The sequence below is a fragment of the Pteropus alecto genome, unplaced genomic scaffold (genome assembly GCF_000325575.1).
Source record: "Pteropus alecto unplaced genomic scaffold, ASM32557v1 scaffold385, whole genome shotgun sequence".
In the NCBI taxonomy this organism is placed as follows: Eukaryota; Metazoa; Chordata; class Mammalia; order Chiroptera; family Pteropodidae; genus Pteropus; species Pteropus alecto.
This window is the reverse complement of record NW_006436543.1, coordinates 961,743-984,498: the sequence shown is the minus strand read 5'-3', so window position 1 is coordinate 984,498 and position 22,756 is coordinate 961,743. Positions and strand designations below refer to the sequence as shown.

The 22,756-nt window shown below is 34.7% G+C and overlaps 1 protein-coding gene and 1 pseudogene across 1 annotated transcript in view; both read right to left on the bottom strand.

Moving 5' to 3' along the window:
• DDX10 (DEAD-box helicase 10) overlaps positions 1 to 22,756 on the bottom strand; it is a 230,211-nt gene that overhangs the window by 56,694 nt on the left and 150,761 nt on the right. The window contains exon 16 of the mRNA XM_006913434.3: positions 22,031 to 22,087. Within this exon, the coding sequence (XP_006913496.1) occupies positions 22,031 to 22,087 (57 nt within the window). The remainder of the gene's footprint in view (positions 1 to 22,030; positions 22,088 to 22,756) is intronic.
• LOC112481073 lies at positions 12,755 to 12,873 on the bottom strand (annotated as a pseudogene).

Genomic DNA, 22,756 nt, shown 5'->3' with positions numbered 1-22,756 from the left:
TTTCTAAGAGCCAAATGACAAAATCAATATAAAATGAATCGGAACAGAGATACACAAACATATCTATTTGCGTATCACTGAGTAAAATATGAGGTTGAACCATGTGAAATTGCTATTTTTCTCAGTGGAAAACTGTCATAGATCAGTAATTTTTAAGATTCAATCTAGAATTTAACCTGTTTAAGGTGTAGTTTTCCTTGTGCAGAACTGAGAGAACAAAGGTACATCAATGGTTTGTTGAGAACAGTGTATGATCTAGTGCACATAACGACTTTAGTTACTATGTGTCAGGTTCCCTGAATCTAAAAGGCTATGGGTTACCTATATAAAAATAAACAGTAAAAGGCTATGGGTTATCTATATAAAAATAAACAGTAAAACTCAGATGCCTCCTGGAAATCAATCATTTGGCCTTTCCAATCTCACTGTCCACCTCCAGTTTCTATTAATACAACAGTAATCCCTACCGACCTTACTACAAAGGCTAGTAGTGAGAAGCTAACAAACAGGAACATGTCACATGAAAGTGCCCAGGCACTGGAAAGCCAGGGCAGAGCTCAGCCACTGCTGTTACCGGTAACGTCTAGCCAGATATTAGCTCTTGGCTCTCCCTGTAAACATGAAAATTCTTCCTTTTTCTAACTACTCTCCTGGCCACCCAGTCACTTGTTATACGTGAATGCAAGAATATTATAGACACTATTCTATATTTGTGCAGGTTTGTATCACAGACAATATACTTGAAAGGATGCTCTGAGTCAAACAAAATACATAGACAGTGTAGATGTAACAGAGCATTAAGTCTGAGTTCTCCTTCTTGGCCAATCAATCATTGGAAAGAGGTTTTATGAAAGAAATTTAAGATTCTTCATAAAGAAAAAAGAGAAGCAGATCCAGACCCTAAAAGAATTTGTATCAAAGGGGTGTTCTCAGGTAAATAAAATTTTCTTGGTTGGAACACCCAGGACAATGTTATAAAACAAAGGTAACCATAGACTAGGAGGGGAAAAAATAGTCCTTAAGTGATTCACTCCGATTAAAGGGGATGTTTGGTCAGTATTGAGGATAAAAAACATATCTCCCTGAACTAAAATGCATAACAAGTCTGGAGATTTAAAGCTGACAGTGAAAAAGAGGAAAGAGGAAAGGAAAAAAAGAGGAAAAAGAAAAGGATTGAGATGATATCCTTCACAAATATCATGCTATTCAGGGAAAGTGTCAAATTTTCCTCAAATTTGACCTTCAGACAATTTAGACATCCTTGTATACTTACTCAGAAGAACAATACACCATTGGTCACTTTTCCAACCAAAAAATAGTATAAATACTCAGGATGATTTAACTATGAATTACACCCAGGATGTTTACTCTATAATTTGTTACTCACGGAATTTATCCTAGGCCTCCCTCAGGGCAGTGCCTCCTGGTCTCGAATCACAGCATAGCTCATATTTAATGAAAGCAATTCTTAGTTTTTAGAAGCCTTTATAGGATAAGGACAGAAGGCGTGTAAGAGTGAGAGACTGGGAAGGAGAATGAAAGAGAAAATAGGACTGAGAAAGAGAAACAGGTAAGTGGGGGAGTTGATAGGAGAAATTAGCACCCTTACTTTTGAGATAAACAACACACTTGCATTTGCACCAGAAAACACTGAAGGGAAATAGTGTCAAGTATTTCCACAAATTCAAACACACACACATGCACACCCTATAATACACCACTGAGTACCACAATTAACTCAGAAGTTCTTCTAAAAGAAACAGAATGGCAATAGTACCAGAAATAATAGAAATGAGTTGAGAGGCTAGCACACAGAATCAAAGTGGATTCATATTTTTGCTGTCAAAACAAGTTTGTTTTATAAACCAAAGCTGTCTAAATCTGTGGAGAATATTATCTCAAACTATCTCTGGCTTTGTGCAACTCAAAATACTTTTTATAGGCTACTCCCCCATCCCTCTACCCCCTACGCTGACTTATATAAGTGCTAATTTTAAGGCAAAGAGGAATGTTTTCTTAAGTATCTTATGCTTACACCAATTTGCTTGTTTTTGTAAGAGCTGAACATAGTGAAGAAAATACTTGTTTTATAGACACTAAAATAGAGCACAATGATCTTATAGGATATTTAATGCAAATAACCACTTAATGACAAATCAATTATATAAAATTGACTTTGCATTTAGTCGTCAATCTTCTATATATTTATGATTTATCTTGTTAACATTATATTAGTGTTTGATATGGGAACATATGACAAGATGAGTTTTCGAGAACACATTGTACAAAAGAAAGAATCAAGATAAGTGCAAAATAGTTAATTCATAGGACAAATTCAGAATGTTACAATGGTGTTATTGTAGTGTATCACTATATTAATGCAATCATTTGCTAACTTTTGATACTGAAACTCCTGTATATGTAAACAAGGGGGAGACATTCGCCTATCATCAGAGCCCAATTATGAATTAATGGCAGAACAGTAAGAGATAAAAGCAGAGAGGAAGCTCGGGACTAGATCATGTATGTAGAACTTTTCATCATAAAATAGAGAAGCCCGTTGAAGGCTGGATACTGAGCACAGAAGTAATATTACGTGAATTACTTTTAAAAGCTTATTCTTACCAACCTTATTAAGAATATTAAGAATAAATTGGGGCCAGAAGTGGGGATAGGCAGGAGGGCAAGAGAAGGGACACAAGTAGACTAATTAGAAGGCTATTATAATTAATTATCCATGATAGAGATGATGGTGATCAGGATCAGTGGGGGTGTTAAATGGTTAGATTCTGGATTTATTCGGAAAGTTTATATTTTTAAATAATTTTATATTTATAGAAAATGTGCTATGATAGTACAGAGTTCCCATATAACGCTCACCCAGATTTCCCCAATTATTAACGTCTTATGGTATACTTGTCACAACTAAGAAACCAACATTGGCATATTACTATTAACTAAACTCTAGACTATAATTGGACTTCACTAATTTTTCTGGATTATTTTTAAGATAAAGTCAACAGGATTTACTGATGAATTGTGACAGAGTATAAGAAAAATAGGTCAAGGGTATCTCTAAAGTCTTGCCTGAGCAGCTGGAAAAATGGAGTTGTCATTTCCTGGGACGAGGAAGACCACGGAAAGAACAAATTTAGGAGACAAAAAATTTAAGTTTGAATTTTGTTATGTTAAGTTTAAGAATCCTATTAAAAAGTCAAGTTGAGATGTCCAATAGGCAGTTGGTTATATGAGCACAGGTTTCAAGAAGGAGTACATACTAGTTTGAAAGAGATTTTAAAAATAAAATTGCAAGAATTTGACACTTAATTGCACATAATGAGTACGAAAGAAGCTAAAAATGACTCAGGTTTCTAGAAAAGAAAAAGCAGGTATGACGCTAGAGAAGTTTTTAAGCTTCTCTTAACTAATATCCACATTTTATCATAATTCTCTATAATGAAGTTAAAAATTTCAATTGTCAAAATTTCAGTAATATCCTTTTAAAAAAAACACGTTTTGCAGAAAGCATTATTTTTAAAAAACAGGATATATATCAAACATCAAACTTTTCTTGGTAGAAGGAACAAAAATTCTTTGGGCAAAATTATAGGAGATCAGAAAAGTACAAAATTGAGATTTTAAAGATTATTGGTATACAAATATATTTAAACATTCATTTCTTCATTCTCGTGTTTCAGACTAACACGGATGATCTGCAGTCTGTTCAGAGTGAAATCTGGAGCAGGACTTGTTCTTTTAATGACTTTCAGAGGGTTAAGAAAAGAAAGATGCTAATGAAAGCTTATCAATGAAAATTCAGAATAATCTATAACAAAAAGGAAGAACTCAGGCACATCTGTAACAATTCACACTTGACAAAAAACCTGCTGATATGTCTTATTCTATGTGATATGTTTTTGAAGTTTAAATATCACTATTTTCAGATTTGAATATTAAACAATGAAAAATGGTTTCCCAATTCAGTTCCTTCTAAAGAGAAAATGAGTGATGAAAACTATCATAGGCCATGACAGAGCATAATGGCAATTTTATAACCTGGCCTTGCCTGGGTAAATGGGCTGAAATTTTACAACATAACCAAAAACTATCTTTGAAAAAAAAGAAAAGAAAAAAGAATCAAGAGTTTAGAATGCATGCATATGGCTTTCAACAAAAAAAAATATTTTCAAGAAATTATCTGGATTTTTCTTTAATTTTGCATCTGACCCCCTCCCTTCAATTTTCATCACTATCATTACCTCTTGCCCAGATCTTTAAAAGGCCAGTTTGCTATGCTCTTCCTCCTACTACTCGCTGATACAGCAATCAGAAAAGCTGAGCTTAATTAATTCCTAACTGTGGCTTTACACTTGAGACAAGGGTTTTACCTCTTTAAACCTCAGTTTCTTCACCTGCGTAAAGGCAATAACTATGCCTTATCTATCTCTTAAGGTTATTATGGGGAACAAGTTAATGTATGTGAAAGTTATTTACGAACCGTTAAGGAGCTCTGTTAGGGTATTATCATATTCCTGGCACAAAGCCATAATCATGTTATCACCTTGACACATATTTTTCAAGGACTTTATGTTGCCCATTAGAATAAGTTCCTTGGCATGGCACTCAAGACATCTGCAACACAGCCATAATATATCCCCACTCCGGCTTTACCTCCTCATAAAATAATCCACTTGCAAGTCATACATCATACTAACATTTATCAGATTGCACTCCTTAACTCATTAGTGAATCAGGAAGTCACTGAGTGGACTGTGATCATTTTGTTAAAAAAGAAATAGAATAGAAAATTCTGAGTATATGAAACATAGTAAGGGTTAGTATTGTTTTGTGATATTTATCTTTCAATGTTGTATGTACTTGTTAGTGGGAAGGAATGTAAAATGTGTTTCTTATGCTAGTATCCAGGCAAAAGTCTGTGGCAAACCCTGTGGTGAACCACTCAGTCATGATCGTCAATCAGCTAGCCATATTAGTCATGTTCTTTGCACCCAACTGCCCTTCTATCTAAACTTTCTGGGTCTCTTTTCCTTACCTGAGTAATAGAGGTAACACAAATAGCCATTTCGCAGCACTGCTATGAACAGCAGATCAAAGTCCTTTGTTATTTATTAGGTATTAAATGAGATGAGGCACCAAGAGATTTTCTCTGTCCTTTCTTCTTTCCTGACTACAAACCCACATAAGGTAAAGCAGTAATGTTGGTAGTCCTGAGCACTGGAGGCAAAGGAAAAATGAACCCAGTGGATACTAAGCTGTAATATCTACAAAATTAGGAGTTTCCTATAACCTTGGGTCCCAAGCTATTATTCATATGAAAGGGGCCTTTAAGTCAAACCACATATGGAATGCTGCCTAAAGATAGAATATAACAATATTTCCTTGCTGCTTGAGGGCAAAAATTAACAACCATCACTACCATAACAAAGTGGTGCTCCCTGGGTCTATTAAGAATCCTGAGGGCTCTCTATCCCTATATTACTGTGCTTTTCAATCATGAGGTCTATTTTATTAATAGTTTTTTCCTATAAATTATTTTTTGCTGTTAACTCATTTCACTGATAGGGGATCGGCCTTTAACAAACTACCTGTTCTAATTTGTTATTCACCTTCTATAACCTCATAAGCCACAAAATCATTAGGGCTGTGACAAAAATGCACAACGTGTACTGGATGTAGACCTTCCCTGGAGGCAGAATGCATGTGCTCAGTGACCAGGTACTGCGACTTCTACAGTGACTGGTCAGAGGCTTTTTTTTTCACTTTCTGGTTCTTGATATGGCAGCCAATTTTCAAATAAGTAAAGTAATGTAACAGGGATGACATTAGATTTCAATTTTTTAAAATTAATCATTTGCTTCAATTTATACTGAAACCTCCCAAAGTGAAGAATCAAATGAAGTTTTGGCTTATTTTTCAAAGATCCAACTTTCTGCTCAGACTACTCTAGATAGATAGATAGATAGATATATGCAAAAATACTAAAACATGAGCTGAATACATAAATACACATCTCTATTATGTTCACAACTCTTCATGGCTCTCTACCACCCACTAATAATATAATATTCAAGAACCTCTATTTCTGGCCTCAACTTGTATTGCTCCACTTTGAGACGCTCTACACCGCCCCCCACCGCCCCCCACTCCCGAAAAAATTCTGCTGGTAATAACTTGTGACCTAATGCTCCCTTACTTCTGTTCATCATCAATATAATATTTCTATGGTCCATTACAATTAAAAAACTTTCAGGAATACTTATCTTGATTTATGTTTCAAGGCCTGACTCAAATAGTCTCCCTTCCTAGGATACTCTTTTGAATCCTTCAAGTCAAAAATAACCTCTCCAACTTCCAAATTATTTCAATTTTGTATCACTCATGGGTGGTACTGCTCTTATAATTATGTCCATTATTGTATGTCTTTTACTAACTCTAGGCCTTATAGTCATTACTGAATATCAGACCTTGGGAAAATTTAATTTCTTTAAGCTCCCGGTCCCTCATCTGTGAAACTGTGTTGAGAATACCTACAAGTGAGTATTAAATAAAATGCCTTAGCACAGCATATGGTACTTAATAGTTTAATACTGGCTATTAAAAATGGCCCTCTGTTCCAGATCTCTATACTCTCTGGAGCAGTCAGTATATGATAGGTGCCAAGTTTAGGAAACCACAGGGTTTCAGGGCAAACTTATACTCATCTTTCCCAGTCTTCCCAATCCCCATTCAGTCACCAATCTCTGAGTTATGTTTCTCAACTACTTTTAATAAAACGTCCTTTCCTCACTACTCTCACACTCACTGTCCTATCCATGTCATCATTTAACATCTAAACCACTGAACTGGTCTCTTAACTGATTTCTCTAGCTGTCCTAGCCCTCCAATATAACCAATACAACACAAACTAAGTATATCTTGGTAAGATCATAATGATATTTTAATTACCAAAACCATGTCTGTTTGCAGTTCTCATCCTATTTTCATCTCTCTGTAGTATTTGACACCCTTGATCAGGTTCTCCTTTAAATTCTCTCTTCATGTTTCCTATACCAGTATACCAATTTTCCTTCCTCTCCTCCCATCTTTCTGATAATCTCTTCTCAATTGTCTTAACTGCTTTTCATTTATTTACCTATAGCTTAAATGTTGCTGTTCCTCAAGATTTGTGAACTGGCTCTCTCTCTCATCCACTCTCTGTAGTCAGACTATCCAGATTGGAATCTCGACAAAGAATTGTGTGCAAACTTTCTGTGCCAAAATTTCTTCATCTGTTAAATGAGGATGATGATATTATTACCTATAACTTCAAAGGCTAAAGTTCATACACTAAAATACATTTTTTTAAAAATCCATGGAAAAAACTTAACAATAGCAACTGACACATGGATAATACCATATAATGTTTCATTTTTTCCCCTTTTTGCTTCAACCATTACATATGGAGACAACTCACAAAACTTCTCTATCACAGCATTCATTAAATTACAATGTACTACTTAGAAAGTTGTCAATTAGATTTATAGTTACTCAAGTAACTATAATTCTATCTTGGAATTATGAGGGCCAATACACAGTAGGTAATCAAGAACTGTGTATGGAGTAAAAATATGTATGGAATAAATCCTTCTAGGATCATCCTACCACTTATGCTGTACCCCTCCTCAAAATCTTCACTGCATCCCTCACACTCTGCTGAATCAGCCCCAATCTTTAAGAAGGCATTTGAGATCCTGTATGATCCACCAACTTTCTCTAGCTCTAGTCCCTGTTATTCCTCAGGTATTCTAGAAAAAAATGACAGATCCTCCCAATTGTATGCTTTCCAAAAGCCCCAAGAATGCCAGTCAAACCCTTTATACTGAAATGGTTATGGCCTCTTGCTATATTTCTATCACTAGTGAAGATAATACATAGAATAGACCACATACCTGCAAGTATTATATGGGAAGGTTAGAAAGAATCTAAAATTGATAGAGAATATTTTATTATCTCCTGAATAAAAAAGAAATCAGAATTATAGAGCTGAAAGGGGTCATACAGAACATCTAGTCCAGGACACTTCAAGACAGTTGAGAAATTTGCTCAAGATCACATAGTGATCTACTAGCAGCATAGAAATCAGGCTTCCAGGCCATTGGATCCTCTACATCAGCACTGGTTCCACTTAACAAACCAGGACCACTTTCTCCTGGTGTGGTCACTCGCAGGGCTCTTTCCTTCCCCCAACATTAACACAGAACTTACATGTGTATAACCATAGAAAAGCTGAATCCTGGTGGTCCTTTTCTTTTACAAGCCTTTGGGCAACATTATTTCTCATATTCTCATTCCGTCATACCTCAGAATTGGTTCAAAGGTTGTTCATAAGGTTTTAGGACAATAACAGAAGGAAATCTTTCTCTGATGCCAACCTCTTCACTGAGGGAGAACTAGAGCTAGTCATGCTGGGTTACAAACTGATCCAAGAGACTGAGCTTGCATTTATCTAAGCTCATATTTATTGTATTTCTAGTAGACATTTTGCCACAGTAGCAAAAGCCAAACCAAAATTGTAAAAGGCTTAGCACTTCTGGGTTGTAAGCAAGTACCAAAGTGAATATATGCATTTAGACCACTAGCTCTCAATGGGGTGTTGGTAGTACCTTAATTATATACACATATACCGCATGAATGCATACAAATAAGCCCCCCTCCCCAGAGGTTCTGATAAGAGAAAGGTGAGGATGGAGGGAGATAATGTACATTTTGAGAAATCTTCAGTAATTTGATTCAACATACTCCAGTGTTGACAGAACCACTGGTTTAGATCCTGGCTAATTCAGAAAAAGCCTGCCTACTAAGGCAGCCTATATTACTACTGATAACAATAGTTCACATTTTTTATAGTGATTCAAAGCTCACCAAGCCCTTATATATTATCTTCACAAGAGACTTGGAAAGCTGACAATGGCAGGCAACATCACTATTATTCTACAGAAGAGGAAACTGAATCTCTGGGAAAGATGACCGCCCAGGATTCCAAAGCTTACTGACAAGAACTGAACCTGGGTCTTCTATTTCCAAGTCCCATGCTGTTTTGGAAGAGCTCTAGCAACCTGGAAGTTAATGATAAAAGTGGACTTTAAACCCAAAAGCTATGATCTAACATTACTAAACTCACAATGCAGACTGGTATCATTCAATTTTTAATTTTCTCTTTTACTTAAGAGATGACTTAGTATTATTTCTTCCTTTATTTTACTTTCTGTCATCCTCAAAGGAACACCACAAAAACGCCATGTACCAGCTGTACTGAGAAGGGCAAAAATCTCAGGGTTGGATGGATGCCAGGAGGCAGCGATCAATAGCAGTTGTGTTTAGAATCTAGATGAGGCTTATGCTAACAGCAATTCAATGAGGCTGAAGCCTTATGACAATATACATTCTAGTTTCCAAAGAAAGCTGCGCTAATATAAATAAATGGATAAGCTTGAAAGTGTGTATCATTTCCAACTGAAAGAAATAAAATGACTTTATAAAATAAAAATCAATCTGTCTGTAGTAAAAAGGAAATGATGTACACAGCTGAAAATCAAGACAGGTAAAATAACTGGTCTTAATTCTAGCACTGATTATCTTATAATCTGAAGAAAGGTAAGAAATATGATTCTTGATAAAGAATCTTAGATACACTATTTCTGCATATTCCAAGCTTGACAATTGATCTGGAACTGCAAAAGACTCCCTCTAGTAAGATAAAATGAGGCTACTTTAACAAAAGAGCCTACTTCTGCCTTAATACTGTAAACTCTTATTACTGGACCAGGTACATGACAGATGCTCAGCAAGTACCTGTCAAACTGATCTTTATTGGAAGATTATGAAAGAGAGTAAATACTTAATTCACATAAGATGCATACAGAGAATATGTAAATAACAAGAGTCTATGGCAAGAGAAGTAAACCAAATGGAAAAAGTCTACTCATGGGAAGATAATCACTTCTTTGATTAGATGATCCTTTAAGCTCTATATCTTTCCCAATGTCTGTAGTCAGTTATTATATAATTTCAACTTATGAAGTAACAAGTTACATATAGGAGCCATTCATACTAATATCCATTTTATCACCCTTAAGTTCCTTATTCAAAATACAGTTCAATTTAATAGCACTCAGGGTCATCTAAGATGGCATGAACAGTAGAGACCTGCATAACATTCCAAAGCCACCAAATCATCTCAAATTTAGTGTAGAAACAAGAAAATTCACTGAGGTGGGAGATCTATGACTGGCACAATGATTACTGTGCCCTTTTTAGAAATTTTTTTTTTCTTTTTAATTTGCATAGGACTTAAAAGAATGTTTTATTTTCTCATTTGGGAGAAATCAATTTATAAGTTTCAGGAAGTAAAACATCACATTTCTTGGAACAAGGAGATTTAGAAAGAAATGTGTATTTGAGGAACATAAATTTTTAATTTTCTTTCATAGCTTTCATAAAACATGGATGACTCTAGAGACTAAGGCCTAATACTTCTAGAGTTACAAGAGTTATCCCCAATACCCTATATATTCCTGAATCCACAAATTCAAACATTTAGCTGAAATCACATTTAGAGACCCAGTCTACCACTTTATTTTTGAAAATAATCTTTATAACTGAAATATGATATATATTGCACAAATCATAAGTATAAAAGCTTGATGAATTTTCAGAGAGTATCTCCATGTATCTACAACCCAAAATAAGAAAGCAAGACACAAGTTCTCCAGAAGCATCCCTTATGTTTGTTCACAGTAACCCCCCTTTTTCCAAAAGGTAATCCCACCATCCTGACTCTAACCCCCAAATGTTAGTTTTTCTTTAAAAAAAAAGAAAAAAGAAAAAACTTTATATAAATGACATACTATAGTATATACTGTTTTATGTCTGGCTTCTTTTGCTCAATATTTGTGAAATTTGTCCTTATTATTGCATGTAGCAGAAATTCTTTCATAACTATATAATACTTCAATTTATCTACCCTATAATTTATTTCCAGTATTTGTTGATTATAAATAGTGCTGTTATATGAATACCTTTTAGTAGACATGTATGCATTTTTCTTGATTATATACCTAGGAGAAAAAGTGTGGGACATAGGGTAGGCATACATTCAGCTTAGCAGACACTGCCAAATGTTTTCCCAAGAGTCATACTATTAATGTGGAAAAGTAAAGCTTAGGGAATTATAGTGATTTTGCACCTTAATATACAGTGATTTAGGAAAAGAACCAAAGATAAATAAATCCTAGGTCTCAATCTAATACTACCCCTTTCTGAACATTATAGATAATGCTCAAGGCAATTGGGGTGAGATTTATTCATGTAAAATCTGAAGGAGAAAACAGATCAATTCCTATAATAATTCCAAAAGACCTCTGCATATTATGTCCTGACACAGAATCTGAGAGGTTTTTAACCTACTTAGGTATATGACCGTAACCAAGTCACTTAACTAGCTTCTCTGTAGTAAAGCTTTTTCAACTGTCAGATGGCTATAATGCTCACTTATCACATAAACTCATTAATAAAGTAGGATAATCTTGATGAAAGTGCTTTGGAAAGGATAAAATACTATGTGATGTTACAGAAAATCTACACAGTTCATAAGGAACTAATTCTGGAGTTCTCATCCGTAAAGACATCTTTGACTCCTATAATATATATCAATAATAAAGACTTAATAGGCAAAGGGAAAAAATATTCCTTCATAAAATACTGCAGACACCTGTCTACATCTTTACCCAAAGCATGAAATTATAGCAAAGAGGAATCATTTAATGTTACTGATAATAACTGCAATAATAACAAAAGTAACAAGATTAGCTAAACAGAGCTTTATAGTTATAAAACATTTCATATGTCACTCTTTAAAGAATTTAAAAAAAAAATGTCAGTGAGCAAAACGAGTACTTCTCAATGATATTTTCACTACAATCGATTACCTCCAGTAATAAATTCTTCTCTCTACCACTTACTTTGCTTTTTAGAACCGTAGCTTATGGTGCTTTATGGCTTAAAGGAGGGGCACTAAAGCTTGGCCACTTTAGTCCACAAATGACACAGCAGCAAGTATAAGTTCCCCCAAAAGAGCTTTCCTTATTCACACAAAAAAAGTATTTCACACAGGAGTAGTGGATACCATTAACACTTGAAAATTAGGAATCATCTTTATTCTATCACTCATCTCTAAAACCAGGAATGGTCTTTAGGAATTGGTACAAAAAACTTGTATCTCCATTCTCCTTTTTCTATGGTCCACCTCTTTTTAGTTTCTGGTACTTCCTTTTCCCATTAATTTCTCCCTTAAAAGACTGGGGGGACACAATCTTCTCTTTAAAAAACAGTAGCATTCTATGCCTCCCTGTCCTGCCTGCTGATTGTCTTGAATTTTGACTGTTTTAAGTATGGTATGACTACTGGGAAAAACAGGTTGATCCTGTTTATATGCCATATGACAGTGATTTCCATTTCTTGTGGTAAAAGAAATTTAACATCAAACTATTTACAAGATGATAAGAATATTTGGTGTATGTCATTTAAGACAAAACAAAAAGGTACTATGAATTTAGCAATACAAATTACTATTTTGATCATCTTAATAGGCTTTACATATGTATGTATATATTTTTTTTAGACAAGGCAACCCTTGGTTGACCTCACAGATTACAAGGACCTTGTCAGTTTACAATCCTTTATTTTTTATATTTTACACCTATAGCATCTGGTCTTCCTACGTAGTCTCCCATCTAAGTACTAACCAGGCCTGACCCTGCTTAGCTTCCGAGATCATACAGGATCGGGCTTGTTCAGGGTGACATGGCCATAAACCCTTTACATACTTTTAAACAATTATAATATATATCTGTATTTTATTCTTTGTGCAGCCAATGTTGGGTGCTTATAAGAATTAAAAAGAAATCTCTAGTAATAACATGGAAGACCTGCACAGATTCTTGTAACAGTCTGAAAATCATTAAAATCAAGTTTTATAATGGTTCTCTAGACCCATTTCTATTTCTTGGTATAAACAGAGATGTGAGTTGTGAGGCAAAATCTTAAAAAGAAAGGAAAAAAGGACCTACATGAACTTACTCCCCCTCCCCCGCAGAATATTTGAGATTTTTATATATTGTGTCAATAATCATGATGGTATACTCTCCCAAAAGCCATTCACAGATTTATTAACAGCCAAAGTGATCTCATTGTGCAGATCATTAATGAATGATAATATATATAAAAATATGGGTCAATGATTCTAAGTATCAGTCTCCACAATCATGATAGCATACACACATGCACACATGCTCACAGTTTCTCAAAGAAGAGTATATATATATTAACCATTAGAACAGACACACTCAACCATATAATTACCGACTTACAATGATTCAAATAAAGTTAATTTGTCTGTTAGAGGAAGATCTATCTATAAACCACCAATTTAAGCATATAAATGTCAAATTATCTCTAATTCGACATAAGCAGATTAAACTACAATTGAGTATAAAGGGCATCACAGAAATTGATTTATTCCATTTTGGTTCAATCTGAACTCAGAGTCTTAACATATTAAGTTGGACCTAACTGACCACCCAATTGAACAAAGTCCATCATATCATTTAATAATGTAATTATTGTCTATAATATATACAAACTGATTATATATATATGTATACACACACATATGAAAGTGACAGAGAATGTAGCAAGCACATGAACACTTTTTTGGCACCTTATTCAAATGTGTTTTGAGTCTATTATCCCCTAACTTTTTATGCTTAGAAGATTTTATTTTGCAACTTTTATAAAAGAAACATACTATGGGAAGTAATAGAAAAAACACCTCCTGAAATAGTCACTAAATTCTGTCTTAAATTAATCTTAAAACTCTGCAGCCCTCAGTGGTCACAAGTCTGCTTCTCAGTGGTAGCTCTTTTATGGTCTAACCATATTTGAATAGGTTACAATTATTCAAGCAACACATGTTCATTGCCTTCTAATACAATATTCACCATGACACTGCCAACAAAGAAGTTTTAACAGAATCCTATTTTCATCAATCCACAAATATTTATGAGCAAAGTATTGGATGACAGAGTGAGGTCACAACTTCTATGGGAATTAGGTTCCAAAGTCAGCAAGCAAGGTGAAAATCAACATGCTCAAACTACTAGATTATGCCTTTTACCACCCATACAGTAAAATCCACATAGTTTTATATATTCGACTACACTAAAGCTTGAAGATCTCCGTGTTAGATAAAAGGAGAGAAGAAAAGGAAAACCATTATGCCTATGTTAGGTCAGTTCAACCTTTCAGGTAACTTATTAAATTCTTAGCAAATAGGGTATGTGTCAAGAGTTCTAAAGGGATCCTGATTGCCTACAGAGTTTATTACATTCTGTTGTAATATCAAAGATACATAGCCTTAATATGTTAATGGATTTGTCTGAAATTGAGATGAATAAAAAGACAGCGTTGGAAAGGAGCACCAAACTCAGAGAGCACTGGGTTTAATGGTACACCCGCAATTTGGCAGAAATTTAAATGCAACTCCACTGTATTCTATGGGCACAACTTCTGGGTTTCAAGGAGCCTGTAACTGACATAGCACTGACATGTAAATATTAATTTTAAGAATAAGTATACCTGCATTCCATTGATTAATTCAATAAATATGTGCCGACTGTGAAAAATCTCTGTTTGCTGCTCTCAAGGAATTTACAGGGTAGCAACTGGAGAGACAATCACTAAGTATCAATGGTAAAATAATGCATATAAACTACAGTGGAACAGAAAGGAAGAAAGGTCCAAATCTTCCTTAGGAAGGCAGGAAAGGCTTCGAAAAGAAACAGTGCTAGGAGTAAGAAGCAATGAAAGCGAGAACATTCTAGAAGAGGAAAAGCTCATGTAAAAGTAAAGAAATATAGGAGAATATGATATGTTTAACTGATCTGCACGGGCTGGAAATAAATTGTTTCATAATATTTCATTCAAAGAATGAAAACTTGATTACTGAGATTATGATGAGGTTTCATAGAAACCAAAAATTAACGATACTCTGTATCAACTAATGGTTATGCAACTATTTTCTATTTCTTAATGTACATGGAATTAATTAAGTGTAGAAAAGGAGAACAATTTCAGGAGAAAAAAGTGTTTACTTACAATTTATGTTTCAGACTTTTAAATTCTCAAATGTGAATATTCTTGACTGCCTTGGAAATGAGGTGACAGTATAGACTAACGCTTAAGTGTGGAGAGTCCTGTAAAGTAGATTCAAGTCTAGTCTCTGCCATATCCTAGCTATGTGATCTTGAAAAAGTTGCATAAACTTTCTAAGCCTCGATTTCCTCATCTACAAAATAAGAAATGATAATACCGTTACCTCACAGTGCTGTTTGTGAGGATTAAAGCAATAATGCCGGTAAAGCCTTTAATCACACTACTTGTAACACAGTAGGCAGTCAATGAATGATAGCAGCTACTAATTACTATCATGCTTTACATTAGCCATGAAAATCATACCCCAAACTAACGTTGCTATTACAATTCTGAATTATTCTAGAGGGGAAAAAATGATACTCTTTATAAAATCTTTTGATAAATGTAACACATTCTATTGAAACTTCAAATATTACTTGGGTTACATTTTTTAGTAAGTGCTGAGAATGTGACTGAGAATAGTATTAATTTCTGTTATTTACATTTTTATATGTGGCACCTTAAATAAATCTAATAAAACTTTTAACTACATTCAGTGCTCTTTGACATTTCTTATATTGTTATATGGGAGTTTAAAGTAGAATGAAAAGCACACACATAAGCACCCAGAGACCTGGGCTCTAGCTGAGTTTTGCTCTTATTTAACAGTAAGACCTCGGAAGAATCATCTATTCATGATGGGTCTTTACTTCCTCATATGCTAAATAATGATTTGGAATATAAAGTGTGTTCTCTTTAAAAGTTTGTACTCTGGGGTGAAGTAAGAATGGAGAGTTACTGATTAATGAGCGCAGAGTTTCAGTGCAGGATGATGAGAAGGTTTTCGAAATGGGTAGTTCCGGTGGTTATACAACAATGTAAATATAACTAATACCAAATGGTACAATTAAAGATGGTTAAAATAGTAAACTTTATGCTCTAGTTTACCCAGTAAAAAATATTTAAAAATTTTTAAGTCTGTGTTCTATATCCCTTTAAGCCACAAATTCACCCGCTCAGTGATTCATTCAAATATTTATTAAGCGCTTATGATGAAGCAAGCACTGTGACAGGGATACAAAGAACAATGCACGGAGCTGAGCAGAAAAGACAGACACTATTCAAGCAAGTGCTATAAAATTTCAGGAGGCTGGAGGAGGAGCTATAAAGGCAAGAGTCCATTATGTCTGAGAGGGTCAGAAAAATCTTCATAAAAGGGAGAACTCATAAGCTAAGTCTTAAAAGAACAGCATGTATTCCCCTGCAGATGATACCATGACTAGCACTATTTCTTCTCCCATAGGTAACTTAAAATCTTCATGACTAGAGAACGACAATTCTCTAACAACACAACACTGAAAGCACTTCTTAAATAATCTGAGATGATAAAAGTTCAAATTCAGTAATCTCCTTCTTCATTACAGGGGGGAGAAGAGAGGAAAGAAAGAAAGAAAGAAACCACTACATTAATCTTCAAGCAAACTCAACGGACAGTAGGATCACAATAAAGGCTAAATCTACTTGGGTTTTCATTGCTAACTTAGGCAGATATTAAAGGGAAAAAAGTGCATCACCTAAAAGACTCAGCGCTGTTTATTTTAAAAATACAAGCACAGCATAACGGGTCTTATTTTAGCACTAAAACAAGATATTATTTGAGCAGTTTGCTTAGAGAAACCAAATAACTCATTTAGTTCACCATTAAATAAGTGATTATATCAGGGCAGCAAATGGTGTCCTGGAAGAGTTTGGTCGTTTCACGTGGAAGAATAATTTACTTTCAGGGAGCACCTCTGCTTTCCTGGGAATTAGGACTACAAGCAAACATATTTCTATTATCTTGTTTTTAATTTTATTGAAAGCTGTTTGGTTTAAAATAAACTATTCCTCTAGAGCCTTTGGAATCCTAACCATATTAAGAACAAAGAAAGTGATCAGTAACATTTCAGTATTATGAAATGCTAAAAAAGAAAAGAAGGGCTGGGGGGGTTGGAAGGGTTATATGAAACACATGGTACGAGAAATTTCCCCCCAAATGAAAAACATTAATTTGGTGTTAGCCAATAAAGCACTGCCAAAAACGAATAAATGCAAAGGCTTAAGATCTAGAAAAAATAGAAATGACCATGACCAACATTTATCAGTGTCTATTTGTAGCTCTATAAGGAGAGAAGATTCTTTAGCAGATAAGCCTACAGTAAGATATAAGGAAAAAATAGTAGTTGTCCACAATGTTGAGAAAGGCTAAGAACCTGTGCTGGGAATTGTATTGACTACAGTTCATACTTTTTGTTACATATCTCGGTTCAGATCAATGTTACATTGGACTACAACAATATAAACATAATTTTAAAGAACTATGCCATACACACCCTTTGAAACTTGGAAAAGGAAACCATATGTCTGGGGTCATCCAGCAATGCAGACCCAGCCTGCTTTCTAGTCTCAGTTCTCTCCTTCATCAGGTATTTGCTACTAGTAATTTTCTATGAATAACTGTTAGCCTATGTACCCTAGATCAGGTTTTTTGTTTTTTGTTTTTAAGGGGGGAAGAAGAAAAGAGGTAAAAAGTTACAGAAACAACATGGGGCAATAACAATAACAGGAAGTGAGATTCAGGGGGCTTTAACACACACACACACACACCACACCACCCACCTGGCTTGAACACACACACCTAACTTGAACACACACACACCTGGCTTGAACTCAGCGAATTCTGCCACCAAAGCAGCCAGTGATGAAGGGTAAGTCATTTACTTGCTCTTATTCTTAATTTATTTGGGTACTTTTAAAATATTACGTATGTATTTAAGTATAATATTTATTTCAAATAAAAGCTTCCCTTGGAAGCTCAGTATACTTAGGAAAAAAAAAAGTAAAGCTGCTCTGACTCATGACAAAAATGAGAGCTGAGAGTCCTGTCCAAATAACCCTCTCATCTCCTGGAGGCAGGATTGGGGGTGCAGGGAGGTGCATCCTCAGAAGCCCCAGTTCACTCAATGTACCATTTGAAACTAATGAAGCAGATCAGTGGAGGTTACACTCTTAAATTTCATGGACTAGGAAAAATTCAAAAAAGATTTGGAAAGATTGACATAGAGGTTTTACTTTGTCAAGAAATGATGATTTTTAAAATCACTATTATTTCATAAATGAAAGGACAACGAGAGCCAAAAAATAAATAAAAAGAACGTTCTATTAAAATGAATAAATTTAGCTTCGCTTCATGAAACTATCAGTGGCCAGAGAAAAACACATTACAGACCAGTACATTAGGAAGCCACTCCAGACCATCTCCCTCAGGCCTATTCATGTTCTAAAATTATACAACTTCTACTTCTTTGGCTCTCCTATTCTGAAAGAACTAACCAGGAACACCGTAGGTATCCAAAAAAACTATTTTCTAAGACTACTATTTGTTAGTAAATAAAGTGCCCCAGAGTGACTGAAATAAAAAAGCAACAAAGACCAGAGAAAATCAAGTTAAAATTTATGACTATAAAACTTCAATCTCAAAATGTATGACATCGTCTTAGTTATTTTAATTCTCTCCACACCTAAAAAATAAGAATCATAAGCAACACTTAACTTCCTAGTGTTTAAGTGTTACTCTTTGTTCCTTCATACTCAGTGTTCAGTTTTATCAACTTCATACTTTTGTTTAATAAGTTCTACTTTCTTCTCAAAGGCAGCATAGCACTGAGATATTTCTAGGGATCTCTTTCCTCATGTTTCAACCTGTTGTTTCTTTCTTTACTGGAAAATCCTTCTGGCCACCAGAGGCATGTACAAGTACTTGTGATCATCAAAGAAACATGAGGGCTGGACAATGAGGTGAAGCTACATAATCTCCCTGAACCCAAAAAGCAATGTGGTCTATTGATCACTGCTACAAACTATTTTCTTTATATCTGTTTAAAATTTCTAAGTTATAAGAACATACAACATCCTGTTAGCTAAAGTAAAAGTTCATTGTGCAATTCAAATACTTCTCTGCTAGTTTTGATACCCAAAAGACCTTTATCTCTCAAATCACTAAATATTAGGTACCCAGAAAACCTTAAAAGTTTCAACTTCATGCTGCTCTCCTACTCCTGAAACTGCATATAACATATTCTACTCAGATCTTAGATCCGTCTTTTAACAAAAAGTTGTATCAGATTCCTGAGAAGTTCATTCCAACTTTATTTTACTGTACTCAAACTTTAAAGCAATTTTCTTAGGAATACTTTCTATGTCAGGGAAGAGATAACCATCAACCATCATTTGAAAACTCTTATTATCATTGTCTTCTCTTTTCTTCGAAATAAAGATAATTCCATTAACTTTTATTCAAGCACTTTTTTTCCAATTAAAAAAAAATATTCTATATCCTCTATGTTCCTCATAGTAAAGCACATTTGCTGAAGGAAGCACAAACAAGGGAGAAAGACAGCTATGAGTCCCTTTCTCACACTTTTTTTCTATGCACTGATTTCTTAAAATAGATATAAAGGGGTAAGACTATATTTCCCAGTATAGAAAATCTGCAAATATCATTTTCTTTCACCACAAAGGCATCATTTGGAAATCCTACAGGTTCAGAGATTGAAGGACACTCTAGACTGAAGCTGACCAAAGGGCCTCTAAAGGCACAGTCTCAAGTCACACAATGATTATGTTTAAATATATTAAGGAGAGGACAAAGCTTATTCTAAAATTATCCTATCCATTATTTAGAGTGCACAAGCACGCGCGCATGCACATATACAAGAGGGAACCTGATCATTCACGTCATATCTCTCTTAGACATCACAAAACTTCGGTCCATCACCATTTTAGAGTTCCTACATATAATATTTTCTGAGTCTGTTTCCAAAGGGGCACCTGAAAAACCATAAAGGTCTTCATCCTGTCACTTTCATTTGAAAAGAAGCTGGGTATAAAAAGGTTAATTCAAGCTAACTCCTTGGGCTCCTTCGGTCTGCCTGAATCTGTCAGAGCTGCCAGTCCTTAGGGCCTTGAGGAATATCTGAGTCCTGGCTACAACCTATTCACTCATGCCTCTGCTAATATCACTCTTAAAAGAGTGAAATGAAGGCAGCTCAACTATTCAGAGTGATACACAGACTATATATTGAAAGCTCCTGGCTGAGCAGCAAAGCCATGCCAGTTGCAGAGCCTCTTCTATTTATTCCCAGAACAATCCTTGGTGGTTATTCAGAAATGAGATGTCCTCTTGACAATGAATTCCTCTTCCCTTCTTAGATGTCAAGAAACAAACATACATGACAAACATGAGAGAGGGTGAGGAGTAAAAGAATTGGCTTGGCTGGAGGAGTTCACTCTAGAGATCTGCCCCAATTGAAAAACCTAACTCTGCCGACCTTCACAGCTTTGTGGTTGTTTATTTCCCAGCTGGCACAGTATCAAAACCAAATACATACACCAATTCATAGGGAGATAAAAGAAGGGGCACAAGAAGGGTAAGAGCAATTTCTTACAGCTTAAACCGCTATGAAAGATAAAGCATACGGTACCCACAAGTATAAAAAAATTAACCACATTTAGCAATATACAAATATGCATGAATGCACACAAAGAAAATACAGTATCAGGGCTTTCTTTTGGCTCCAGATTATAGGTTTCATTTTATAATTTTATATGCAGAAATAAGAGCTTCTTATTGAAGAAGGTTTATTTTTATAGGAATATGCAATATTCATTCATAAATATCAAATGCTTTCACTAGATTTAAGATTTTCTTTTTAAATTAAAATTTTTACCACTACAGCCCCTAAGTTCTAATTTCCATGCCATGACAGTTCACGTCAGGATTTTAAAACCATATGGAAATTCTACCACCCAATTTAGCAGTCAGGCTACACACACTGTAGTTCTCGTTTTGGGGCACCTTTGAAGACAGAGTGATATTTAATACTGAATTTAAGAAGTCTTTTCATCTTATGCTGTGGAGTAATTGTTTCCCACTTCAGAACTATAACATGAGTTATCATCTCTGACTTGCTCTCTTAAGTGCTATGGCCAGCATGGAAAAAAATGACAGAGAACATGGGTTTACTCAAGGGAGTCAGATCTTTGCTAACTGCCAAGAAGAAATCATGGCTAGTGTGGCACAGCACGACGAGATACAGCATGAGAAATGACATACGTTACTGCCCTTTGGTTCTAGGAAATCACTTCTACTAAATGTCCTCAGAATGCAGAAGCTGAACATTTCTAAGTGTTGAACATTCCAAATAAAAATTATTGCTACACATGGATGGTGTTTACTATTATTGTACATATATACTTGAGGGAAACTGTACATATATGCCTGCTGAAAATTTTTTTCTACAAAATATATAATGAAGGTGGGAGCTACAAAGAGCTTTCCCCTAGATTCTAGGAGTTGAACTGAAGCAAGCAATGCTTTCAGTTATCTATTATAAAGTTGGAATCACATAGGTTGTCTACCAAGTATAAAGATGATATAGTTCAAAAGCCTATCGGTCCTGACCCACAGAGTCAACCATCTCCTATATTTAATAAAATATAATGACAAAAGGTTGTGGAGGAGTAGGGCAAAGTCCAATAAACAAATTATCTTAAGCATTTTTCATCCTGTGTCACAGAGGAAACAAATAAATATAAGAAAGTAAATAACAGGCACACATGGACTTAAGTCCACTTCGAATGTCATGATGTATAAATAAATATAAAAGGCAGATGGAAAAGAGGGGTATTTAAATTCCAATCACTGTTACAAACATTTTCTCATTAAAATATAAACCCTTACCTTTGCTTGTCTCTTACTGGCTTCTCTTCTGGCTTCCCTCTCTTTCAGTCTTTTCTCCTGCAAGAAAAGGGGGAAAATTAGCAACATACAAACTTCTGTCTATTAGGTGTAAATCAGACTACACAATCATAACAATTTTTTTAAGCCAACTAATATGTGACATTCATTTTCCATTCATAACTGAGTAAATATTTATGAGGTTGGCATACATATGCATAATCATTAAGTATGTGTCAAACAGATCTGGAATCAAATCCCACTTCTACCACTTACTAGCTATGCAATTTGGGGCAACTTATGTATGTTCTCTTTCACTTTCTCATCTAAAAATGGAGATAACAGGAGCACATATTTCATAAAATTGGTAAAAGAACTATATAAAATAACATACATAAGTATTTAGCATAATATCAGACATATGACTAAGACACAATCACTGGCTATTAGAATAAAAGAAGGAAACAAATGCAATTTTGACTATTTCCCTTTTTCTTTGTCTAAAAGCAGAATTTACAAGGATATAAATCCCCATCCTTGGGAAAAATGACAATATTTTCTGAAATAAAAAATAATGGATGATCACTCTTATAAAGCACGTTATTTTATTAAATTGCTTTGTAATTTCCCCCATCAGTTTGCCAATCATCATGAAATAGGCAGGAAATGCAGCACTAAAATTTTTTTAAATAAGAAAAAAATACATGTGTTTGATATTAAAATTCAAAA